Source organism: Sminthopsis crassicaudata, chromosome 4 (genome assembly GCF_048593235.1).
Source record: "Sminthopsis crassicaudata isolate SCR6 chromosome 4, ASM4859323v1, whole genome shotgun sequence".
Taxonomy (NCBI): Eukaryota; Metazoa; Chordata; class Mammalia; order Dasyuromorphia; family Dasyuridae; genus Sminthopsis; species Sminthopsis crassicaudata.
The window spans coordinates 292,301,892-292,326,525 of record NC_133620.1 but is presented as its reverse complement, the minus strand read 5'-3'; the positions used below and the strand labels follow the sequence as shown (position 1 = coordinate 292,326,525).

Below are 24,634 nucleotides of genomic sequence, written 5' to 3'. Positions count from 1 at the left end.
CCCAAAGAACTATTCCTTGTAATTAATTAATAAAAAAGAGAGGAACCAAAAGCATTTCATCAGAACCAACACATCATTTGAATTTAACAGTATATGTGATATTGTATAGCTGTAGTTCTCCCCACATTTGAAAAGGATTGAAAGTATATTTTTTTATCTTTTCTTCAATTATTCACTTTTTTGTTTCCTTTTGAATTGTTGTAGTCATTGCTTATGTTGTTCTGGTTTTGCTTATTTCAGTTGACTCCATTCATTCATTTATCTCTGAATTTTTCTTATTATTTTTGGGTAACATTCCATTGCATATATATGTCACATTATGTCTGGCTGTTTCCCGGTCAGGAGTCTCTACTTTGTCTCTAATTCTTTATTACTACAAGCAGGGCTGCTAGGAATACTTTGTCGTATAGAGAAATTTTCTTTCTCTCTAGCTCCTTGGAGTAAGTGCCTAGTAGTAGGATCTATAATTTAATTCTAAATTCCTTGAGAAAAAGGGGCAGCTAGGTGGCGCAGTGGATAGAGCACCAGCCCTGAATTCAGGAGGACCAGAGTTCAAATCTGATCTCAGACACTTAACACTTCCTAGCTGTGCGACCCTGGGCAAGTCACCAGCCTCAAAAATAAATAAATAAATAAAATCCTTGAGAAAACTTATTAAACTCATGAATTGTGAGCATCTAGAAAAGGAATACTGGTCCTTAGAAATCACTGGATTGTGGATTTAGAGCTGGAAGCGATTGTAGCTAGTCTAACACCTTCATTTTATATGTGAGAAAACTGAGGCTCAGTGAGATTAAATAATTCACTACAAAGTGTCAGAGATGGGATTAACAAAGTCTTCTTGGCTCCAAGCCCAGAGCATATCTCACTATATTATACTTTAAATTATGCCAAAGTTGTTTCATTTGCTTTTTCGATAGGGACAGTTTGTGGTGTGGTGGATAGCTTTAGACTTACAGGTAAGGAAGATCTGAGTTCAAATTCTGCCTCAAGACATTTTATTAGCTGTGTATTACTGGGCAAGTCACTTAATGTCTACCTCAGTATTTTCATCTGTAAAATGGGCTATAATAATAATATCTACTTCACGGAATTGGGAGAATCAAAAAAATGTAAAGTATTTTGTAAACCTTAACGTGTTATATGTAAATGTAGCTTACTTGACAGATTTCTAGACTGGTAGACCAGAATAATGTGTCTTGATTCTGGGAAGACTTTTGATAAGTTTTATCATGATGCCATTGTGGAGGAGAGAAAACCCCCTGGCTAGATTTGGGCATAGAATAGCCGAAGGGAGAAGAGAAGGGAGTCACGTGCCAGGGAATGTTGTCTCAGGTACTCCGCACAACACCCCTCCGAGGTGGGGGCAGCAGGAGAGCAGGTTCCACAGATGTTGTCGTATAAAGGACAGGAGGAAGCGGCGGAGAGGACTGGTTAGGGATACCAGGAGGGTATTTTATGAAGAAAAGTAGCGCTCCTGTCATCTAGGGGAGGGAGTGGCGGGAGGGAGGGGAAAATTCGGAAAAGAAGTGAGTGCAAGGAATAATGTTGTAAAAAAAAAATTACCCATGTACTGTCAAAAATTTATAATTATAAAATTAATAAAAAAATTTAAAAAAAAGAAAAGTAGAGCTGGGGGGAAGCGTTTTTTTTTTTTGTTTGTTTTTAAGACCTCCTCTCCAAGGAGATGTTTACTTTTTAATCATTGGCCAAATTTTGAGAAAAAACAAGGGGGGGGGGAGAGGAGTGATAGATGTCAAGGATTGTTATGTTTGGCGCCAAAATGCTTGGAACGCAGTGAAAGTTATAGAAAAGTAGTGTTAACTTTGATGTCAGGAAAAAACTTCCTAAAAAGTAGAACTAGTGAAAGTTCTGTCTGGGATGGCACTAAACGATTGGGACAAAGGGAAAACGGAACCAAAGGAACCTTCCTACAGTTCCCGGCCGGCCGTCCCAACTCACGGCCGCCCTAGGTCCCACCCAATCCTGCCGAGGGGCCTGCTGGGACTTGTGGTCGGAGGAGCTCTCTCTACGTTTCCAATGAAGGAGCCAGTAGGGTCTGGACTACGATAGTTCGGCAGCTCCGTCCTCCCTCCCCCTCGTCCCTCCTCTCAGCAGCCGACAGTCTCCCGGGAGCTCCCTGCGGTCTGTTTGGGAGTCTTTACTCGCTTTCCTTTCCCCGCCTAAGCCCCTCGGGTCTGCCTGAGCTCGGAGGCGGGCGGTGGGGACGCGGGGGAGGATACGAGGCCCAGGTGAGTGATTGCAGCGAGAATGGCGAGAGCGGAGAGAGCCGGGCCCCCGGAGGGCGTGTGTACTTGCGCGCGGGCGCGGTGTATACAGTGGGCGGTGTTTATGTGCTGATGCGGGGGCGTGTGAAGCGCGTTGTGTACGTGGTGTGTATTGAGGTGCATCACGGGTAGAGTATGTGTAATCTGGAGTTTGTTGTGTATGTGGTGACGAGTGTAATGCTTGAGGTGTCGCGGGGTGTGTGTGCTTTGTGTAACGTTTGTAGTGTAGCGCTGCGCGGTCGGTAGTGACACACGTGTAGGGTTACGTGGAGTCCGTGTAGTGTGTCTAGTGATGCTGGGGGTGTGAGGGGTGGACATGTACCCCACATATGTCATGTGTATGACACTAGGGGGGGCACCGTGCGCCGCCCCCTCGTTATCATTCTGCCACAATCTGAGGTTTATAAAATGCCTCCCTCACACTTCTTCCTTTAAAGTGACTCGTGGTAATACTAACCATGGAATTCAGACCCGGAAGGGACATTAGAGATCATTCAGACTTTATTTGTACCCAGGCACCATTTACGAAGCACCTGCGCATTCACAGAAAGGCCAAAACCCCAACAAAGCCCTGGTCCCGAGCAAAAATCCGCTCCCTGATCCCACAAAGCTCATGGTCTAAGAGAACTGAGCAAACCGGACACATGCAAGACAATTACAAGTAATCTGAGAAGTGATGAGGTGTCAATTACTTCAGGAATGATTACCTTAAGGTCCCCCAGGGGGAGTTAAGTGGTGGAACTGGGGGTCCAGCTCAAGAGACGGACCCATGGATCAAGATCAGTGATTCACTTTTCTCATTTTACACGTGAGGAAAAAGAGGTGGAGTGACTTGTTAGGGCTTTGCAGATAGTAACAGAAGGAGGATCTCCGAGCTCTCAGACTTCACGTGTAGCACTCCTCCTTCATGACTTTTTAAGTAAGGCCGTAGGATGGAAACGTCTTAGAAGAGAACTTTGCTGGGAGTTAGGGGTCCCATAACAGAAGGTTTTATCTGCCACTAACTGGCTGTGTGATTTTTGGGAAAGTCACTTTCCTGACCCTCATCAGTCAGTTGGACGGTGGTCTTCGGGTCTAAGAAATGAGAAGGAAATAAAAGGCTCAGATTCTAGTTTGGAAAATATAGTACAGTAGGAGTAGGGGAAAATTCTGCCATAAAAGTAGCAATGGAATGATAAGGAGAAGAAATGATTAATCTCAATTTGATTATTTAGGATAAGTCTTACAAGTATTTGGGGCAGGTAGATGGTGCAGTGGAGACAGCTTGGATCTGAGTTCTAATGTGGTCTCAGATACTGTCCAGGTGCATGAGACCCGGGGCAAGATACATAGGGTTCCATTGGCCTAGTTTCCTCATCTATAAAATGCTCATCTTACACATGGAAAATGAAAATCCTAAACGCCGTTGTGGAGAGTTGGACATGACTGACTCAACAACAAACACATGTATATCTTGTTTTTAAAATATTTCACATGATAATGAAAACATTTCTGAGAAGCTTGTAATGCAGGTATCCTTGTCCCCATTTACAGATGAGGAAATTGAAGTGGTTTGCCCAAGGTCACACATCTATTTAGGTCTGAATTCAAATCCATTGTCTATCTACTGTTCTTCATGTTACATTATATCATATCATATCATATCTTCTCAATTCTTTTTCCCAGAACAGTCAGAAATAGTGGTCTACAGAAACATAAGATATCTGGCAACTTGCTAGATGAGACTCAAAGAAGACAGAGACTACTGAGGAAGATGAGTGGGTGAAAGTTAGTTTTAACAGAAATAGGGGATAATGTGGAAAGGAGAATAATATGGGAGATGATAGAGATGATGATGTTTGAATGCTGGGCTGAGAAAGGTGATATATTGATTGTTGATCTTTATGGTGTTGCAAAGATTACTCACATACCTCTCCTCTCTTGTCAGATGATGGAGGGGACTCTACCTCGGACTGGGCTGAACCGGGGACAACTGCAGTGTCGTAACCTGCAGGAGTTTTTGAGGGGTTTGAGTCCTGTAGTACTAGACCGACTCTATGGTCACCCAGCCACCTGCCTGGCTGTCTTTAGGTAAGAGGCAACCTCTTTGACAGAGACTCAAAAACTACTAATTGTGAAGGATTCGGAGGCTGCTGCTGAATCACCATGAGAGAGACTGAAATGCAAATCTATGTTGTTGATAAATTAGTATGGGGATGGGGCAGCTAGATGGCGCAGTGGATAGAGCACTGGCCCTGAAGCCAGGAGGATCTGAGTTCAAATTCGGCCTCAGACACTTTACACTTCCTAGCTGTGTGACCCTGGGCAAGTCACTTAACCCCAATTGCCTCAGCAAAAAATAAATAAATTAGTATGGGGAAAAGGGTTAGGATACTATATCTGAGAAAGTGTTTCCAATGTAGGATATTGGAGAGACCTTTGTTTGTAGAAAAACAATTCATTTTTCTTGTGCTAATTCCTCATATCTTTATCCTACCTCCCACAGGGAACTCCCATCCTTGGCCAAGAACTGGGTGATGCGGATGTTGTTTCTAGAGCAGCCATTGCCCCAAGCAGCTGTAGCCTTGTGGGTCAAGAAGGAATTTAGCAAGTATGTCTCTCTGCCCTCTCCACATTCTTCTAGGGCCTTCTGTCTTCCCTCTTTTCAGGTCCCCAAAAATTCATGTCTCCTATGTTATTTCCACTGCTGCTTTTTTTAGAGCCCAGGAGGAAAGCACAGGACTGTTGAGTGGTCTCCGTATCTGGCACACCCAGTTACTCCCTGGTGGCCTCCAGGGCTTCATCCTAAATCCTGTTTTCCGACAGAATCTTCGTGTTGCTCTCCTGGGAGGGTATATCATTTTCCTTTTTTTAGTGCAAGATACTATCCATGGGAATGTGGGTGGAAGAAAGGCTCCCCAAAGTACTTCTTGTGACTTCCATAGTTTTTTGTAGATCTCTTCTCTTGCTTCATGGGATAGGTTAACCTGTGATATGATTTATTCTGGGTTGAAAAATGTCATGCTTATGTAATGCTGATAAGGAAGAGGGACAATATTGGTGGTATAAAGGGGAGAGGGAGAGGAAGCATATTTTTACTCTAGACCCATCTGGCCACAGGGGGAAGGCTTGGTCAGATGATACAAGTCAACTTGGTCCAGACAAACATGCTCGAGATGTTCCATCATTGGACAAGTATGCAGAAGAAAGATGGGAGGTAAGATTCCAAGGACATAGTCTTTGTGTTTCCAGAGATTTCCCCAAACTTGTTTATCTCAAAATCTGTATGTTCCCCTTAAATGCCTTCAGTAGGCTTCTATAAAAGCTCCTCTGTTCTCTGCTTCACCTGGATGAGACTCAGGCTTCCCCATCACTCAGGTGATCCTGCATTTCATGGTTGGCTCCCCAAGCGCAGCCGTCAGCCAGGACCTGGCCCAGCTACTCAGCCAGGCTGGACTCATGAAGAGGTGAGGCCAGGGGCTTGTGGGATTCCCCAACTTCCTTTCTTTCTGTATGAGTTCTTGCTGATGTGAGGGTTGATAATAGAGGGTTTCTTAGGGAAAAACTGTGGGGAAAGGTAAGAAAAAGTTCAAAAAAAGTTAGAAGTGTCTGAGGAAGCTGTAAGGGGAGGGCCTGAGAGTAAAGATCCACTGATCTTAATGCTCTTTCTTAAATCGACTGACATTAATGCTCTTTCTCCCCTTCTTTTCTCCCCCAATGACCTTGGTAATGCCTAGTTCTGAGCCTGGAGAGCCACCCTGCATTACGTCTGCTGGCTTCCAGTTCTTATTGCTAGACACACCTGCCCAGCTTTGGTATTTTATGCTTCAGTATTTGCAGACTGCCCAGGTAAGGAGGTTCCTTTTTTAGTATGGGCATCCAGCAGTACTTTTGTTTTTGATTCCTATTTTGTCATCTCTTCTCTGTTCTTATGACCTCTTCCCCTGTGTCTCTGTTTTTCTTTCCTAAGAGCCGAGGCATGGATCTGGTTGAGATTCTGTCCTTCCTCTTCCAGCTTAGCTTCTCTACTCTTGGCAAGGTTAGCAAGGAGGTGGGAGGTGGCACTTCAAATGGAAGGTGGGGGAGGAACAATGGGGAAGGAGATATTTGGGATTGTGGAGGCAGAATAGCTGGGACATAGAAAGATAAGTGATTTGGGGAATTAAGCAGAAGAGCTTGGAAAGAAAAACATTTGGACATCTTAGCCAACCCTTACCACCTCTATATCCTAGGATTATTCTGTGGAGGGCATGAGTGATTCCCTTCTTAACTTTTTGCAACATCTACGAGAGTTTGGGCTGGTATTCCAAAGGAAGGTAGGAGTTCTCATATACATTTATTAAATGCCTACTCTATACACTGTACTAATTGTCTCATTGTCTCATTTGGTCTTCACAATAACCCTGGGAGATAGGTGTTATTATTGTCTTTATTTTACATAGGATTTAGGCAGACATAGGTTAAGTGACTTGCCCAGACTTGCATGTGTCTGAGGCTGGATTTGATTTGTGTCTTTGTAAATTGATAACTAATTTACAAAATTGTGAAATTATAAAATAGGAGCAGCCATTCCAGTTCTTTGAGTACTCACTTGGAAAGACCATGATGGCTATGCAAAACAGGATGGCAGCCACACTTTAATAATCAAAAGGGTGTATGGGCAAATAGCACAGAAAATACAAAGACAAGTATTGAAAAGTGAGGATAGATATTGAGGCAGATGGCAACGTGGAAATAAGGGTTGGAATGATGAGGTAAGGCAGGCATCTCAGAAAAAAGGTTTGGAAAGGCAAAAGGCAGAGTGTCTCAGATAACCATGAATTTAGTTGAGAGCCTTCAGCAGCATGGACCAGATGGAAATGGAAGATTGCTGGGAAAGGGGGAGGGAAAGGCAGGAGTTTGAGGGGGGACAGACTAACTCCTCTCTGTTATCACCTTGAGGTTGGTTCATTAACATTCAGATCATTTCAAAGTTAGTGGCAAAACTTCAAAGTTAATATGTCCACATCCCCAAAGTTATCACCTTTTGATGTTCTGTTAGTCTGAAATTGTGAACTTCTGAAATGTGTCTAGTATTTACATCATAGGACCAGAACCCTGACAGTAGCACTTAGATTCACTATATATTGCCAGGATATAAATTTTTGTTAATATAATACAATTTGTAAATTTGATCTTTGATCTTTGGAATTGTTTGAATATGACTTTCAGGTTTCCTTTTGCAATTTCATTTCCTGATATTTATAACTAGGTGGTAAGGGGGGTGGTAGTCAAGGGGACTAAAACAAGATACAATAAAATTTTATTTCCTGACTCCAGTTCTAGCACTATATTCATTATTCTGCCTAGTTGCCTCAAAAGAGAAATGGAGTTTTTAAACAGTGAAGAGCAAGGGACTGTCTGGAGGCTAGAATTTTAGCCTCCTTCAAGGATTGCAAAGCTGGGTATTTGGTTCCCAGGATGGAAGAAGTTAAACATCATCAAATGGCCATCCTTTTTCCATGCTTCCTAGAGAAAGTCTCGGCGCTATTATCCGACTCGATTGGCCATCAACTTGTCATCAGGTGTTACTGGTGCTGGAGGTACTGCTCATCAGCCAGGCTTCATTGTTGTGGAAACCAACTACCGGCTGTATGCCTACACTGGTGAGCTTGAAGGGATAAAGATGAGAATGGTTAGATAGTTAGGGAAAGTATTAGAAGGAAGGAGATAAGGGGTGGTGGTGATAGAGGAGGAACTGAATTTTCTGTGGTCATCAATTGTTTTTTCTTTGGAGACAGAGTCAGAACTTCAGATTGCACTCATTGCCCTCTTCTCCGAGATGCTCTATCGATTCCCCAATATGGTAGTAGCCCAAGTCACTCGAGAGAGTGTGCAGCAGGCCATTGCTAATGGTATCACAGCCCAGCAGGTATTGTCAGCAGATGGATAGGAAGGTGCTGGGGATCAGGATAGGGAGATAGAGTGATGGATCTGTCAACTAACAATTGCGTTTCATTTGGGTGTGGTGGATATGGCAGCATGGCAAGTGGTTCAGGAGGGTGGCAGGGAAGGTGAATGACGGGACAGATCAGTGGGGATAGAGGTGGGGGAGGGAGATAGAATTAAATGCAAATATTGGAGAATGTAGACGTCAGGGAAGAAATGAAAAATATGATCAATAAAAGCAACAGCAGCAATAGCTGTGTGGAGAGAGAGAGGATTATAGGGAGGGATAATGATAGGCATGGATGTTAAATTGCCTATGGTGGATGAGAAAAAATATTGTTCCAGTAGAAGTGGGTTATAGATTTCAAGATAGCCAGAATTTTCTTCACCTCATGCTATAACCTTAAAACTATTCTCTTGTCTTTTTTCAGATCATCCACTTCATGAAGACGAGAGCACATCCAGTGATGCTGAAACAGGTCCTGAGTTAGGGGAGGCATTGGAATAGTGGGAGGAGAGTAAAGGAATGGGAGAAGACATTTGTCTGGACAAAAGACAATGTTCTGTCCTGGCTGAAGGTTCTCAAAGCTACTTCAATTCCTTTCAGACCCCCGTACTGCCTCCCACCATCACCGATCAGATCCGACTCTGGGAGCTGGAGAGGGACCGGCTCCGATTCTCTGAGGGTGAGTGACTGTTAGCAATCATTTGGCAACTGATCCTTAGGGTATAAGTTTTGTTATGTTAGACTCTAATTTTATCCAACTGATTTATTTTCCTCTCCTTTATCTTGGGATGAAAGAGAATTGTCTGGCGGAGCAACTGGGAGCAGTTCTCTGGTGCTTATATTCAAAGCTGGAAGGTTTGCCGCCAGTTTAAATAAGACTGGATTCTTTGCACCAGTAGGGAAAGAGCTATAAATAGCCCACATATTAGACTATTCCTGTCTGCCTCTGTTACACATATTAGGCCAGAAAGGTTCAGAATTGTAAGGGAGCTTTCATTTGACTGAAAATTGGTCCAATGAGGGACGATTTGTTCAAGATCACCCAGAGCCGGGCCAGAATTCAGGTTCCCTAATTGCAGGCTGTCTGCCTGGTTTGTGTCCCAGCACCCCATGGATTGGCCTCCCTCTGTAGTAGGTGTTTTCTCAATTGCTGTATTTATTGAACCTTATTATGAGCCAGCCATGTAGCTAGGCGGCTGGTGACGTCTAACTCTGGTAACTGGCTTTGAGTCTGCCTCCCCTCCCCCCTCACGCGTGTGCTGTCCCATCCCAGGGGTCCTCTACAACCAGTTCCTGTCCCAGGTGGACTTTGAGCTTCTGCTGTCGCACGCCCGGGAGCTCGGGGTGCTGGTCTTTGAGAACACGGCCAAGCGGCTCATGGTGGTGACTCCGGCGGGCCACAGCGACGTCAAGCGGTTTTGGAAGCGGCAGAAGCACAGCTCCTGAACCAGTCTGGGCCGGGAAGAGCAGCCGGCGCCGTGTGGAGCCAGAGACTGCTGAGGAAGCGGCCCGGAGCATGCAGCCCGGCCGGTCTGGGAGCCCCGTGCTCAGGCTAGTAATGCCGTGGGCAGCCGGGCCAGTGGCCAGGCTCCTGGCTGCCGGGAAGGGACGGTGGCCTTCCTTCCGACTGCGCTCAGAATGCCTGACCGCGCGGGAACTTTAGGCCTTGCAGGAGTTCTTTTTTCTAACAACTTCGAAACTATTCACAATCAATAAAATTCTGGAAGCATATCTCTTTCGAAGAGAGGGAGTGCTTTCAGCTCTCTTGTTTCTTTTTTGCGGGTGGGCGGGGCTGCAGGAAGCGCATGCGTTATTCTGGGAGTGGGGGTGGAGAGGGTGTTCGCCCTCTGTTTGCGCACGCGCGCTCTCTCTGCTCTTCCATGCACTCTCTAGCCGTAGCGCTCAGATGCCGACATCTTCCGCCTAGAGTCTGAGCCGGGAGTTGTTGAAAGGGCAGTTTGGAAGCCTGGCCTCTGTGGGGTCCTGCGGTAACCTCGTTTACTGTGGACCTCTGGGGAGACAGGCCTGGGCTGGGCGGCGGCAGGAAGCGTGAGCGGAGGATTCAGGGGCTACTTAGCTCGTTTTGGGGGCAAGCCTCCCGGGTGTAGGGAGAGCGGCGGGCGGGGCGGGCGTCCCGGGCGCGAATGCCGGGCAGCGTAAAGAGCGCGGCCCGGGATCCGAGGGGCAGGTTCGGCTTCTGACACATTTCCGGTGTGCGGAGGGTGCAAACTGCTTCCTAAGTAACGCGGCGCTGTCAGGACTGCGCAGCGCTCTGCTCTGTGAGTCACGCTTTTCTCCCCCTCGGGGAACCAGGTTTCCACTGCCACACGTGCAAACGTGTGCGTCTCCGGGACTCCGGACACCGCGCTCCGTGCGCATGACCGGGAGCAGCCCGCCGCTGCAGTTCTGACCGGGGCCATCTGGTTAGTGTAACTTTACAAAGGAGTTGGCCAGGATTCAGACCCAGCGCAGCGCGCTGTAGTTGGGGGGAAATTCAGAATCCGGCCCCTGTGCGCCGGGTCCGCTTCCCATGTGGTCTGGTTAATTTTGTGGGGCCCAAATCCCAGGTGGAAGAGCCGCTTTTGCTTTTAGATGGAGCATTTATGAAGTGCTTACTGTGTGCCCGGCTCTGGGGAATCAAGGAAAGTGGAGCGGCCTTGGTTCTCAAGGAGCTTGTAGTCTGGCATGGGACATAACGGGCACGCACGTTAATAAATACACATATTTATTTATACATATAAATAAATACAAGGTCATCTGCCCCCGACTCCAGATCTTCCTTCCGATAGCGTCAGCGTTCCCTTTTGGCGCGTCAGTGATGCTCATCCCCGCCAGGTGTCCCCGTCACCTAGTCCTCACCTGCAGGCCCAGAGGTTGTGCATGTGAAGCGGCTACACCTGGCTGAAACCGAGACCCGCCCCCTCCCCCCCTGCAGAAATGAATGCATGGGAACAGCTTGTTCCGGGGCGCGAGGCCGCTGAAGGAGGCACAGCGGAGTGCTTCTTGATCAGACCGAGCGCCACGCTCCTGCGCTGTGTCCTGTAATGTCGCCTCTTAGAAAAGGAAGGACAAAGAACAAGCGGCGTTATTTGCTTCAGTGGGTTAGATAAAGGAAAATGACATTCATGTAGCTCCCAAAAATCTTTGGAATGCTATCTAAGGATGGCTATGGAGCGGCCTGACAAAAGGTCGTTGTCAGTGAAATCACCGGTGGGCCCTGTGCCTAGGCAGAGGGCAGTGATTGAACTCTTTGGGACTGTACGAGTAAGAAAGTGACGGAAGTGGTTTTAGAAATGAAGTCTGTCCAGTTTTTAAAAAAAAAAAAAAGGAACTTTACAAGTTTACAAAACAAGCATTCTAGTTCAAGTCCAAGGAAAGATTCTTTTGGGCACTTTGGAACTAGAAGAGATCCAAGTGCAATGAAACAGGAATCCTGTATGTTCCTTGTCTTTAATCCTCATTGCTGTCCCGTCAACATAGACAAGATTAGTGTTTTTGTCCCCGTTTTGCAGGTGAAGAACCACCTAGAAAGTCATTCAAACAGGGAGCATTTATGAAGTATTTAAATCTGACTTAGTCAAGTCAATGGGAAATGCGGGACCATGAACCTGAATCTTTAGCTCTGAGGCTTTTTTTCCCTCGTTGTAGTCTGGAAATTCTAGACTTGAGAGGAAACTGTAAGGAAGGACTTGGTGAATAAATAAAATAGCCAGAATTAAGAAACGAGTGACTTGTTGCTGAGAAAATAGATGAAGGGGATTTTTGAGACTGATGGATGCCCTTTCTCCCTTCCAGGAAGAGAGGGCCTCTTGCCCATCCAGCCTCAATGTCCCACTTGTCCTTGGCCCCTCTTCGGAACAGGATTTGGAGTCTGAAACCCTTCCCAAGTGTCCCCTGGTCTCATCCTTTCTCCACTCAACCTTCTCATGGACCCTCTGCCCCCCAAAGGAACCGTGAACAGAAACAGAAGCGGCTTCAAGAAAAGCAGAGGGCTTTGGATGAAGAGATGGCAGTGAACAGCAAGGTAGAGGGAAAAGAGACTGTGGGTACAATAGAGATGCTCGAAGGGTGATTAGTTTCCCCAAATATTACCTGATTTCTTTTTCAGCTATCAGTAAAGCCTAGTAAAAGTTGGATTGCTAAAGAAACAGTGTTATATGAAATCCCTACAAAACCTGGTGAAAAAAAAGGTAATGGAAAGAGAGGAAAACCTTTTCTACTCCTTCCCCAGTATTTTGGCTGAATAGTAAGTAATATTTCAACAAGTTCGGGGAAAATAGAATGTTCTCTGCCATCTGTTCCAGATGTCACAGGGCCCATGCCTCCCACATACAGTCCACAATATGTTGAGGCTGCCTGGTACCCCTGGTGGGTTCAAGAGGGATTCTTCAAGCCAGAATATCAGGTCAGTAACTAATGTCTGTAGCTGTTGTGTTGTGTGCTTGTTGAGAGCAGGAACAAGATCCCACAGTGCTCACAGTCTAGGGTTGTAGGTTGAGAGGTTTACAGCCAGAACCCTATAGTTCAACCTTTTTGTTTTGTAAGTGGGGATCGAAAGCGTAGTGTAGTAAAAAGCATACAAGAAGGAAGTGCAAGAATTGGCATTCAAACCTGGATCCTTTGGCTTCAGATCCAGTCCTCTTTTCACTAACCCGGATGGCTTCTTCAGATAAAGGACCTAACACTAGCACAGGTGCGACACACAGTGTTACACAATAAGTACTTCAGGCTTCTTAACAACCCCTTTTCTATCAAGAAATTTCTACATGATCCTGGGTATATAGGTATGTATAAAGTAGGTAAATCAAACATTTACTAAAAATAAGCAGTAATTTCCAAGACCTTCACATTCAGTTACAAGACTCCATAGGGGGTGGTGACCCATAGCTTAGGAAAGAGAACCACAGATGAAAGGGAATCAGAAGATTTCTTATAGAAAATGGTATTTGAGTCGGGCTTCAGAGGTGAAGTAAAAAATCAGCTAGCTAAGGGGGAAGGAAGGACATTCCTGTACAAATGAGGAACCGAGGTCCAGAGAGATTGGAGGCTTACTCAGGTCACACCGGTGGTGAGGGACAGAGCCGGAGTTTGAACAAGATCTTGTTTCCTTTCCTATGCCATGCGCCGTTCCAGACTGGGTTGGTGGTGGAGACAGTGGAAGTGAGAGTAATTAGTAAGATGCCATTGCAGTAATGAAAGTCTGCATGAAGCTGATGGCGGGAGAATAGAGAAGTAGGCAAACGTGAGAGACTATGTGGAGGTGGAGTGGATGGGATTTGCTTAGACATGGGAGAACTACAAGTTTTATCCTTGGGAGACAGGTTGAATGGTAATAATTTTGAGTCAGAAATAGGGGAGTCAGAAGGAGGAGCTGTTTTAGGGCAAAAAAACAAAATAAATTTGGTTTTAGCCTGAGAAAAGCAATGAAATTAGGAGGTTTTGATCATCCCTTCAGAATTTTTTTGCTCTCTGACATTGAGAGCCATTTTCCTCACTCTAGAGACACTAGAGGTCTCTCTTGCCCTGGATAGACTCCCTGCCTCAACCTTTCTTTTCTCATCTCTCTGATTTTTGTCTTTTGTCGATTTTCCTAATCCCAGCTGCCTCAGGCTACAGGGGAGATCTTCTCCATTTGTATCCCACCCCCCAATGTCACTGGTTCCCTGCACCTTGGCCATGCTCTTACTGTGGCCATACAGGATGCTCTTGTGCGCTGGTAAGAAGGAAAGGGGAATGTGTTTGGTTCTGTGAGATGGGGTTGGGGTAATGGGGAGGTGAGTTTGGAATAATAGGGTGGGATTGGGCCATACAGGTATTGAGGGGTCATGGGGATGGTGGAGTGAAGTTAAGCAGATATATGAAGTTCTGGGTCCTAACACAGGCATCGGATGCGAGGGGACCAGGTACTGTGGATCCCAGGTTCAGATCATGCTGGCATTGCTACTCAGGTATTTTTTTAACCCTTTTTTTTCCATCAAGTTAAAGGAGATTTCCTTCTTTGAAGTCACTTAACCTTTCCATTTTTCCTCTTTCCCTATTCCAGGCTGTGGTAGAGAAACAGTTATGGAAGGAACAGGGTATAAGGAGACATGAACTGAGCCGAGAAGACTTTCTAAAGAAAGTATGGAGGTGGAAGGAAGAGTATGTATAGCTCTCTAATCCCCAGCCCTTTTTTCCCATATTCCATTCTCTCCAGGGTTATAACCTTCAAGCTTCCCTATCCTGGTCCTCCCCAATTTTCTTGCCTGACTGTTATACAGAGGAAATACTTGTACTTTTTTTTTTTTTTTTCCCATGGGAACAGAAAGGGTGGTGAGATCTGTGAGCAGCTACGAGCCTTGGGGGCCTCTTTGGACTGGGATCGAGAATGTTTTACTATGGATGCTGTGAGTGTTGGATGCTTTGATTCCAAAGGGAATGATGTATTAGGTGATGAAAGAATGAAAACTTGCACCTGAGAAGCTTGCCATATGCACCTAAGTTCCTGAGGGGGGTGAGAGAAATGGTGGGATGACAACATTATAGAGGGGAAGCTACTACTGGTTGTGAACATAGATCTTCTTTCAGGGTTCTTCAATAGCAGTGACAGAAGCTTTTGTCTGTCTGTATGAGGCTGGCCTATTATACCGGGACCAGCAGATTGTCAACTGGTCATGTGCTTTGAGGTCGGCTATCTCAGATATTGAGGTAAGTGAGGAGATTGGAGATGGGCACAATTTTCAATTCTGAATGCCAAACTAGGGGAAAAGGAGTAGTTGGACCTTTGATTCTCTCAGATGCGACTAGAGGTGGGTCAGAGAGAGGGTACGAAAGAAGGCGTATAAACTAAGTCCTTTGAGACTATGAACACAGAACAATGACACCAGTCTTTCCTGATATGCCCAGGTAGAGAGTCGGCCCCTGCCTGGCCGAACAGAATTCTGCCCTCCAGGCTGCCCCCACCCTGTCTCCTTTGGCCTCCTCTTTTCTGTTGCCTTTCCAGTAGATGGGGATCCTGGTAAGTTCCATCAGTTGTTCTTTTACTTGACTTAATGTGTCCTAGTCTTTCCTCATTTTTTCTGACTGTGAATGTTATATTCCTTTTAAAAGCTCCCACTTCCTAGCATAGGGAGTAATAACCTATTCTTTCCACAATTAGTTTCTTCAAATTAATCAGTAAGCTTTTTTTTTTGGCTGCTAATCTGGTATTGGCCACAAAAATGCCTTTTAACCCTTACCTTCAATATGGGGAGACAAGTCTGGTCCCTGTGAAACAAAATAATTCAATATCAAACTGTATTTTGAACTGTAAGTGCTTCAGGAGGTTAAAAAGAGCAATAAGTCAGGGTGAACTAGAGTAGTCATGGTCAACACCTTGGAGAATGGATTTGCACTGGGCTCTAAGAGATGAGTTGACTTGTGGTAAGGAGAGTGAAACACCTCTAGAATATCCTGCCTCCTCCATTTTACCTGCTAGGAATGCCATGGTTTATTTTGGTTCTAAATGCGATTTCCAATCTTATCTCCCACCTGCTTCATCTACTCAAACTACTGGCAAACCCCCTCTCCTTTGGATGCTAATCCCTATTTTACATAATTACTTTTGAAGAAGCTGTTATTTAGGATGGGCACCCATCTCCAGTTATTCCAGGATCTGGGAAATGGGGAATTGATTTGGGATTGGTTGTATGTTTCCCTAGACACAGAGATTGTAGTGGGGACTACACGGCCGGAGACTTTACCTGGTGATGTAGCTGTGGCTGTTCATCCTGATGATCCTCGATACATAGTAATTCAATTGGATTTCTTCACTCTCCTCTAAGATTCTTGTCATTTTTTCCTTGGCTCCATTTCTTTGTGTCTCAAGACCACTCTTTATTTTCTTGCTGGCTTTGCCCCAATTTTTGGAATTGTAAAATTGTACACTTTCTTAAAAAGAAGTAAGAGATCATAGATTCAATTTCTTTTCTTTTTCAGTAATGAATCTGAGGTCTAAGAGGTTAAAATTACAAATTAATACTAGGATCCTGATCTTTTGATTTTGTTTCTTAACTCTATTCCTTCCAGTTGTTCCCTTTCTTTTTCTCCCCAATGCTCTCATTCTCTCTCCCTTCCAATAAATATAACTACACCCGATTCATAAAAAGCACTTAAATGCTTGTTGAATAACTAATTCTTTCTTCCCCTTGTTAGCACCTCCATGGACGTCAGCTCTGTCATCCACTAAGTGGGAAGCCCCTTCCCCTCATCACTGACCCTACAGTCCAGCCTGACCTGGGCACAGGTTTGTGAAGACTATGAAAGAGGAAGAAAGCTAAAGGAAGATTAGGGAAGGGGGAGAGAAACAAGGGAATTTAGGAAGAATGAGGAAATTCACAAAGGAAGTCTGGGAGGATAACTAGGAATGGCAGCACTATACCTTACATTTACATAAACATTACCTATACATAACTATAGCTGCCTAGTGAGATAGACTAGATATATATTCATTTTCCAGATAAGGAAAAAAAAAAAAGGCTAATGCATGCTAAATAACAGCCATGTGTCTGGTAAGTGGCAGAATCAGGATCTGAGCTTCTGACTTGGTTTGTGCTTTTCCTTATGCAGAGATATAGAGAAGAGACTTGTGGAATTTCAGATGGGGCATAGAGAGGGAAAATGGAGAGTTTGATTGTCTCCTCACTGTTGTTCCTTTAGGTGCAGTGAAGGTGACCCCTGCCCACAGCCTTGTTGATGCTGATATTGGGGCACGACACAAACTGATTCCTGTGAATGTCATTGGAGAGGATGGGACTATGGTCTCCCCTTGTGGGGATTGGCTGCAGGTACTGTCACACTTTTAATTTCCTCCCCCTTTTTCTGGATCTTACCGTCTTTTCTTGGTCCCTTTCCTTCTCCCCTTTTTCTATCCCCTCTACCCCCTCCCATCCTTCAGGCTTCTTTTTTTTTTCTTTCCTTACAGCATCTTACAGAACTTTTTCTTATAGGGTCTTCATCGATTTGTGGCTCGTGAAAAGATTGTGTCTGCGCTTAAAGAAAAAGGGTATTTTCGTGGCGTTCAGGACCATCCTATGGTACTCCCTCTCTGCAGGTAGTTCTCTTCTTTCATGATCCAGATCTCTAAAAGATAATGGAAGTGAGAATATAGTTGAAAGCACTAAACTTTTATTAAAGTAAAAGGAGGGTAGAGTCATACCACTCTCAGGAGGATGTAGGGTATAAGATATAGAAAGAATGGCGATGAAAGAAAATTAATGGGGCCTCACTCTTCCCCCTGTAGTCGTTCTGGAGATGTGGTAGAATATCTTCTCAAAAACCAGTGGTTTGTGCGATGCCAGAAAATGGGGGAACAAGCTGCCCAGGTGAGAGCCAAATGGGGACACTATATAAGGGTGATGGGGCTTCTTGGAACTGAGAATGAGGAAACCTGGGAGTCCCCTTTCCTGAAGAGGCTTCTAGTTTATAGGAACTGGGTGAGGAGTATAGTATCTGGTATGGAGGCATGAAGGTAGATATAATGATCTGGGCAGGGCTCAGGAAAGAAGGGTTTATTTTATATCCTCCATCTCTCATTGACTTGGGATGCTAGCAGAAGAGACAGAGTTTTAGAATTATCTCATTTGAGACTAGTTTACCCTCTGGCACACAAGAAAAGGGGTCATTGCCTGAAGTCCCCCTTTCTTTGTAGGCTGTGGAATCAGGGGCCCTGTGTCTCAACCCTTCCTTTCATCAGAAGAATTGGCAACATTGGTTTTCTAACATCAGGCAAGTAGGAGCACTGGTGAGATTAGGGAAGAGAGAGAGAGAGATTTAATCATGCTGTAAAGTAACTTTTTTTTGGGGGGGTGGGGGTCTCATCCACAGTGATTGGTGTGTTTCCCGGCAGCTGTGGTGGGGACATCAAATACCAGCCTATAGGGTTTTTGGAAAGGAGGTAAAGGGGGAAGGGTGGTTTGGTTTTCTTAGGGCAATGGAGAGGATAGGAAACTGGGAAATTACTGTTTCAAATTATCTTATAAGTCTTGTCACCACCTATCCCAAGTTGCTCTTTTATAGGGAGACATTGAAGAATGTTGGGTAGTAGGTCGATCAGAGGCTGAGGCCAGAAAGGTAGCTGCAGAACTCATAGGGAGACCAGAGAAGGAGCTAACTTTGGAAAGGGGTAAGTAATGGGGCTGGACTGGAGGCTGATTCTTGGGTACCTGAGAGTAGATGCTGGATTAAGGAAGATGGAGAAGGTTGATTTGGAAACTAGGGTAGAGGGCCAGATGTAGGGCCTCTCTGGGACTCAGATCTGAAAAAATGGAAAGGGGAATAAAGGACTGGAGTCCTCAGAAAACTAGATCCCAATTATTCCTGTTCTTACTCCATTCTTCAGACCCTGATGTTTTAGACACCTGGTTTTCCTCTGCACTTTTTCCCTTTTCTGCTCTGGGCTGGCCTCAAAAGGTAAGATGGGTTAAAGAGATGTGAAATTCATGACAGTAGAGAAAGATGTCATGGAACAGAGATTTGGGGCATGGAAGAGAATGTTAGGGCCTGTGGTATTAGCCCTCTGTTTTGCATTTCAGACTCCAGACTTGACTCGGTTCTACCCCTTGTCCCTGTTGGAGACAGGCAGTGACCTTCTGATGTTCTGGGTGGGCCGAATGGTTATGCTAGGGACCCAGCTCACTGGACAACTTCCCTTTCCCCAGGTAACATTTCCAGTTCTTGCCCTCCTTTCCAGACTCCCTAGCTGAAGAGAGGCAGTGTTTCTCTACTTTTCCCATGGCTCTGCTCATCTTCTCTGAAACCTAAAGAAGGAAGATCTCAAGGTATCTACTTCCCAGACCTCTGACTCTGTTTCCAATTAACTCCTTCCATATGCCTCACTTCTCCCGCCTAGGTGCTTCTTCACTCCATGGTTCGGGATGGGCAAGGCCGCAAGATGAGCAAATCTCTGGGGAACGTACTTGATCCCAGGGATGTTATCAGAGGGGCAGAGCTACAGGTCAGAAGGATGAACCACGGATGTGCAAATGAGTTGGAGGAATAGAAATGGGTTTTGAGTAAGAGGGGAAGAACTTGTGATGGGGAATTTGGGCTAGGAAAAAGATTTTGTGGAGCAAAAGTTAAATCATTAGATAGAGGTCATTTTTTAATTCTTCCCTTAGGTGTATATTATCCCCTTAGGTGCTACAGGAGAAGCTGAAAGATGGAAACCTGGATCCTAGGGAGCTACAGATTGCTGCTGCTGGACAGGTAGAAACCCAAGTGTTTGCTGCTCATCGTTCCCCAAGTAGTATAGCCCCAACTGTCACTCCCACACAGGCATCTTAAACCTGTTCTCTTTGCCTGCCAGCCCTTAACCACCTTTTCTCTTTTCTTTTCCCTGCTTCTAGAGAAAGGATTTCCCTCAAGGAATCCCTGAATGTGGTACAGATGCCCTGAGGTTCACACTCTGTTCTCATGGAACACAAGGTAAGACCAGGATAGACAGATTGGGGGTGGATTCTGAAGATAAGACAAAGGAAATTGATGAAGCCAATCCTCTGAACCCCTCTTTACCGTACAGGGAATGACATAAACCTATCTGTTTCTGAGGTCCTGAGCTCCCGCCATTTTTGCAACAAGATCTGGAATGCCATGCGATTCATCCTCAATGCTTTAGGAGACGGATTTATACCCCATCCCATCGAAGAAGTGGGTGTTGTACTGGGGGAAGAGAAAAAGTAGGTGGTGGAGGGATCAGTAGTCTGGTTGGCTAAAGTTGTTGAGCCCTTCTTTTGTCCCATAGGTGTCTCCCTCATCTGCCATGGATACCTGGATCCTCAGTAGTCTGGCCTTCACTGTTGGGGAATGTGAGCGAGGCTTCCTGGCACAAGAGCTCTCTCTTATCACCCATGCTTTGCACCACTTTTGGCTCCATAAACTCTGTGATGTCTACTTGGTAAGACCAGGTGGCAGGAGGCACAGGAACAGGGTAGCATTTTCCTTTGTACTTGTTATTTTCCTAAGTTCATCATGAATCTCATGGTTTTCTATGAGGGAATTATTGTACATTGATGATAGAGGAGCACCAGTTAATATTGTTTCCTTTTCTCCGTGGATTGATTCTTGGGAGCCTACATAGGAGATTCCTTCCCTTCCATCTCCTATCTTGCCTTCTACCCCCATTGCCTGGGAGAGAGAGAAGAGAAAAACAGTCAAAAAGATGGATTTCTGAAAAAATTAAGGCAGAAAAGCAGGAGAAATATCTGAACCTTTCATCTTTATAAGTACTCTTCCCTGAGGACAGTGAGAGAATCAGGAAGTGTGCCCAGTGTGAGCCATTAGAACAATTGATATCTAACTACATATACTACCTAATTTTAACTGGTCCTTCAAAAACATAATTTCAGCCAAAAACAGCATGGGGAATTGTGCAGTTTGCCCATATAGGAAAATATTCTAAATTAATTTTTATGATTTGTGTAAAGTGACTTAATTTTTCTGGGCCTCAGCTAGAGGCCCAGCTCTATGAATCTAAGCTTTCATTATTGTCCAGCTTATAACAAGCAATCAGCAAGGTTTTGGGAACTAATGGTTATTAGTTATTATATACATGATGTTGGTTGTAAAACGGCTATGCTTTGCTGGAGGTAAGGGGAAGTGACCCTTAGCAGAGTATTCAGTGACTCTTCTCTGACTTAAGATCCCAGGGAATGGCTCTAGAGAAGGGAAGGGAACTAGGATCATTTGAGTTCTTTTCTTTCCCAAACCATGAAGTTAAAGTGGGGGACAGTGAGAAATAATTGGGTAGCCTAGCCAGAGGAGAGAAGTTGACTCTGGGGTCCTCTATAGCTGACATTAGCCCTTAACTTCCAGGAGTCAGTGAAACCTGTGTTGTCAAGGTCACCTCAATCCCCTGGATTACTGCAGACTTTATACTCCTGTGCAGATGTTGGACTTCGTCTCCTTGCCCCATTCATGCCCTTCCTGACTGAAGAGCTTTGGCAGCGATTGCCTCACCGACCAAATTATGCCCCAGCTCCAAGCATCTGTGTTGCCCCCTACCCTTGTGCCCAAAATCTGGTGAGTTATATCTGTCTTAGTGTGGTGCAGCGAACGGCCTAAGGTCTGAGCTACTAATTTATTGTCTATAAAGTGATGGGGATAGACTAAATTTTTAAGATCCCTTCTCTCCCTAACGTTCTGTAAAATAATCTCTTGGCCTCAATTTCCTCTTCTATCAATTGACAGGATTAGTTAGACTAGATGGAAGAAAGGAGATTCCTTTCAGAGGCCCAATATTCTGTGATTCTGCGTATTGAGGAGGGTCTGACTGGAGTGGGGGATACTGGATTTTGTGGAAGTGTTGTAGTATCATGTCATACACATTGAAAGCATTTTGTCAAGGCTAGTTTATTACTAGAGTAATAAATTACAGCCTTCTTTTAAGTTTCAAGGGAATGTTTTATTATCAGATAATATTGTGCTTTGTCATTGTGGAGCTTTCCAGAGTTTAATCTTTTAGATGCTCATTTACTGCTGTAGGGTGACCTTCTATCCAAAGTCACCGGATTATGGTATAGTAGCACCCTAGGGATTCCTTTACAGACTCGAGGATAACCGCACATGGTTGGCCCAGCCTAGGATTCTCTGATGGCCCGATAAGCATGGTTGGTTGGAAAGCAAGGTTTTCCTTGTAGTATTTGGCACAAAAGTTAGGGAAACGGGCAGCTAGGTGGCGCTGTGGACAGAGCACCAGCCCTGAAGTCAGGAAGACCTGAGTTCACATGTGTCCTCAGACACTTCCTTGGGTAAGTCAATTGTCCCAATTGCCTCAGCCAAAAAAGAATTTTTTTTTTTAATTTTTTAACGTTAGAAACATCTTAGTTTTCCTCAGTTACAAATCCATCAATTTTTCATTTAATTTCTTGAACTCAAAATTTTTTTAATGTAATGGGTTGTGAGATCTAGATCAAAGAGACAACCAGGTGAGACATAGTTACCTACCCTCAAGTAGGGAAATTTTTTATCAGACTCTCCCTGGAGCCCACAGACGTGATCTGTGATTGGCCCAACTCTTACAGAATCCTTGGTACCAGCCAGAACTGGAACAGCGGTTTGCTCAGGTTCAAGAGGCTGTGAAAACACTAAGGGGGCTCAGAGCCATGTACCAACTCAGCAGAGTCCGACCCCGAGGTGAGAAATGAGGTCCTTGAGGGGAGAAAGGGTTGTTGTGTGAAAGATGAGAACTAGAGATCTAGTCACACATGGGTTGCTGAAGGATTTAGTGGCTATGATGAAGGGAGGGACAAATGCCTAATGTTGTTGCTTTTGAATCTACTCTTTCCCCATCATCTTGCCCAGTGTTGTTGCAATGTTCAGAGCCCAAAGAGCAGCACCTCTATGAAGATTTCCTGGAGCCACTGGGCACCCTGGCCCATTGTGGAGCTGTGAACTTCCTACCTGACAATGAGGCATCTCCCCAAGGCTGGGCCCAGGCCTCACTCAGCAATACCACCCAGGTCTACATGGAGCTGCAGGTGAGTTTGGATAAGGAAGGACCGTGTTTTAGAGCAGTGTCAGTAAGGTGAGTAAGGAACTAGAAGGAAAAAAATGTTAGAAAATGGTTGGGTTAAGCAGAAAGAAGTGAAGAATGGAAGATATTATGGTTGGGAAAAAGGAAGATATTCTGGTAGAGGAGGTAGGTCTGAGAATCTAACCCTGTTCTCTCTCCAGGGCCTGGTGGACCCTTATCTCCATCTTCCTGTCCTGCTTACCAGAAGACAGAAACTACAGAAACAACTTGATAGACTTACTGCTTGGACCCCAGTTGAGGGGAGTCAAATGATGAATAGGGAGCATAAGGTGAATTCTCAGAAGAGTGAGCTAAAATACCTGTGATCCTTTGGGGGGGAGGGTGTAGGTGGGTAGAAAGGCTAGTTATTTAGATAATCACCTTTTCTCTTCTCATAAAGGTCTCTTCCCTTCTCATGGAGCTATCAAAGTTGGACCAGGCAACATCTTACCTCCAAAAGCTAATGGATACAATTTCTACAAAGCCATGAATTCTACCTGTATGTCTCTTCAGACCTATCTCTGGGTATTGCTGGGTATTGAGTGACTAAATCTTACGAGAATCCTGTGGGACATTCATAATTGTCATAGCTTCCCTCCACACTTTTTTTTTTTTTTTACATTCTCAGGATTAAGATAATTAAAAAAAAAAAATTTTAAGTCAAGCTTTCTGTCTTGGTGCCTTATTTATTGTTCTTTCCAAATGGTGTCTTCTTTGTGCTTCAGTTCCTTTAAAAAAAATTTGCCCAATATGGGGACTATTTTTGGTCCTGGGGTTTCTGATGAGGATGAGGATTGGTGTCCACTAATGTTAGGCTATAGTATCTCAGGCTTTGTCTTTCATAAGGTCAGAGGACTTGAATTTGTGTTGGTTTATCCAGACCTTTTCACCAGTCTTCCATCTAGTGGCAGATTAGTGGTAGTTCTTCAAACAAATTGCCTCTGGGGTCCTCTATAGCTGACATTAGCCCTTAACTTCCAGGAGTCAGTGAAACCTGTGTTGTCAAGGTCACCTCAATCCCCTGGATTACTACAGACTTTATACTCCTGTGCAGATGTTGGACTTCATCTCCTTGCCCCATTCATGCCCTTCCTGACTGAAGAAGAGCTTTGGCAGTGATTGCCTCACCGACCAAATTGTGCCCCAACTCCAAGCATCTGTGTTGCCCCCTACCCCTGTGCCCAAAATCTGGTGATAAGGAAAGTGGGTAGAGATTTTTCCAGATCTAGGGATTACAGTGAGGGTCAGATTAGAGAACAATTTAGCTCCAGGAGAGGGGCATAGAGCCTGGAGAGTCAACTGCTCCCCTCTGTCCCCACCACATTGATGTATTGATAGAAGAAATGTAGGACAGTGACTAGTAGGGATGGATGTATCAAGTAAGGGTGAAGACTAGTGTATTTGTAGGAAGCAAAGAAGGCTTCAGTCTCTCTAATGGAATTGGAAATGGGAGTTTTGGAATGATAGTAGGGGCATTCTGCTGGAGAAAACAGAAAGGTGATGGAGCAAAGAGAAAAAGGACTCATGCAAGGAATGAAGAACAAGGTGAGGGAAGATGCTTAAGTGATTTGAGAAAGGGAGAAGTTCGAGGTGAATGACCTCAATTTTTTTTTTTTTTTCAGTGAAGTAGATGTTTAGGTTCTCAGCTGACAGTGTATGGGGGGGAGGATCAAGGGAAGCTTAGGGAGAAATCAAAAGGTTTGAAATAGTCATTGTGGTGAATGGAACAGTGGGTTGATTAGAAACAGGATTAGGATAGAATCAAAAGATTTTGATCAGATAAAGGAATGATAAACTTCATGAACTTGGCACACTTAAGAGTGAAATGTGATTATCTGTGGATAACTGAGGTGAGATGAAGTTAGAGGTAGCATTAGTATATAGACAAGTTTCTTAGGATAAGAG

General features: G+C 44.7%; 2 protein-coding genes across 5 annotated transcripts; both read left to right on the top strand.

The window, feature by feature from the left end:
• Positions 1-2,007: 2,007 nt before the first annotated feature.
• GTF2H4 (general transcription factor IIH subunit 4) lies at positions 2,008-9,933 on the top strand. The gene is made up of 14 exons (XM_074264839.1): positions 2,008-2,252; positions 4,216-4,358; positions 4,774-4,878; positions 4,988-5,119; positions 5,388-5,484; positions 5,646-5,734; positions 6,005-6,116; positions 6,238-6,306; positions 6,500-6,583; positions 7,780-7,912; positions 8,048-8,178; positions 8,627-8,674; positions 8,803-8,881; positions 9,476-9,933. The coding sequence occupies exons 2-14, from the start codon at positions 4,216-4,218 to the stop codon at positions 9,646-9,648; spliced, it is 1,395 nt and encodes a 464-aa protein (XP_074120940.1). The 5' UTR covers positions 2,008-2,252; the 3' UTR covers positions 9,649-9,933.
• A 96-nt stretch (positions 9,934-10,029) lies between these two features.
• Positions 10,030-23,393, top strand: VARS2 (valyl-tRNA synthetase 2, mitochondrial). Of its 4 annotated transcripts, XM_074264808.1 has the most exons (31): positions 10,030-10,190; positions 10,516-10,625; positions 11,998-12,226; positions 12,311-12,392; positions 12,507-12,607; positions 13,803-13,918; positions 14,084-14,150; positions 14,246-14,343; positions 14,507-14,588; positions 14,770-14,889; positions 15,088-15,199; positions 15,882-15,970; positions 16,375-16,465; positions 16,879-17,006; positions 17,169-17,272; positions 17,462-17,543; positions 17,870-17,946; positions 18,046-18,115; positions 18,238-18,343; positions 18,560-18,630; positions 18,753-18,878; positions 19,070-19,174; positions 19,357-19,425; positions 19,566-19,644; positions 19,739-19,866; positions 19,961-20,113; positions 21,031-21,237; positions 22,239-22,350; positions 22,519-22,694; positions 22,891-23,019; positions 23,130-23,393. In XM_074264808.1, exons 3-31 carry the CDS (start codon positions 12,029-12,031, stop codon positions 23,217-23,219), a joined length of 3,168 nt encoding a protein of 1,055 aa, XP_074120909.1. In that variant the 5' UTR covers positions 10,030-10,190; positions 10,516-10,625; positions 11,998-12,028; the 3' UTR covers positions 23,220-23,393. The 4 variants fall into 4 exon arrangements, with proteins under 4 accessions (XP_074120909.1, XP_074120911.1, XP_074120910.1 ...); XM_074264810.1 differs by lacking the exon at positions 10,516-10,625; XM_074264809.1 differs by lacking the exon at positions 10,516-10,625 and having other exon boundaries at positions 10,030-10,481.
• The last annotated feature ends 1,241 nt before the right edge of the window (positions 23,394-24,634 follow it).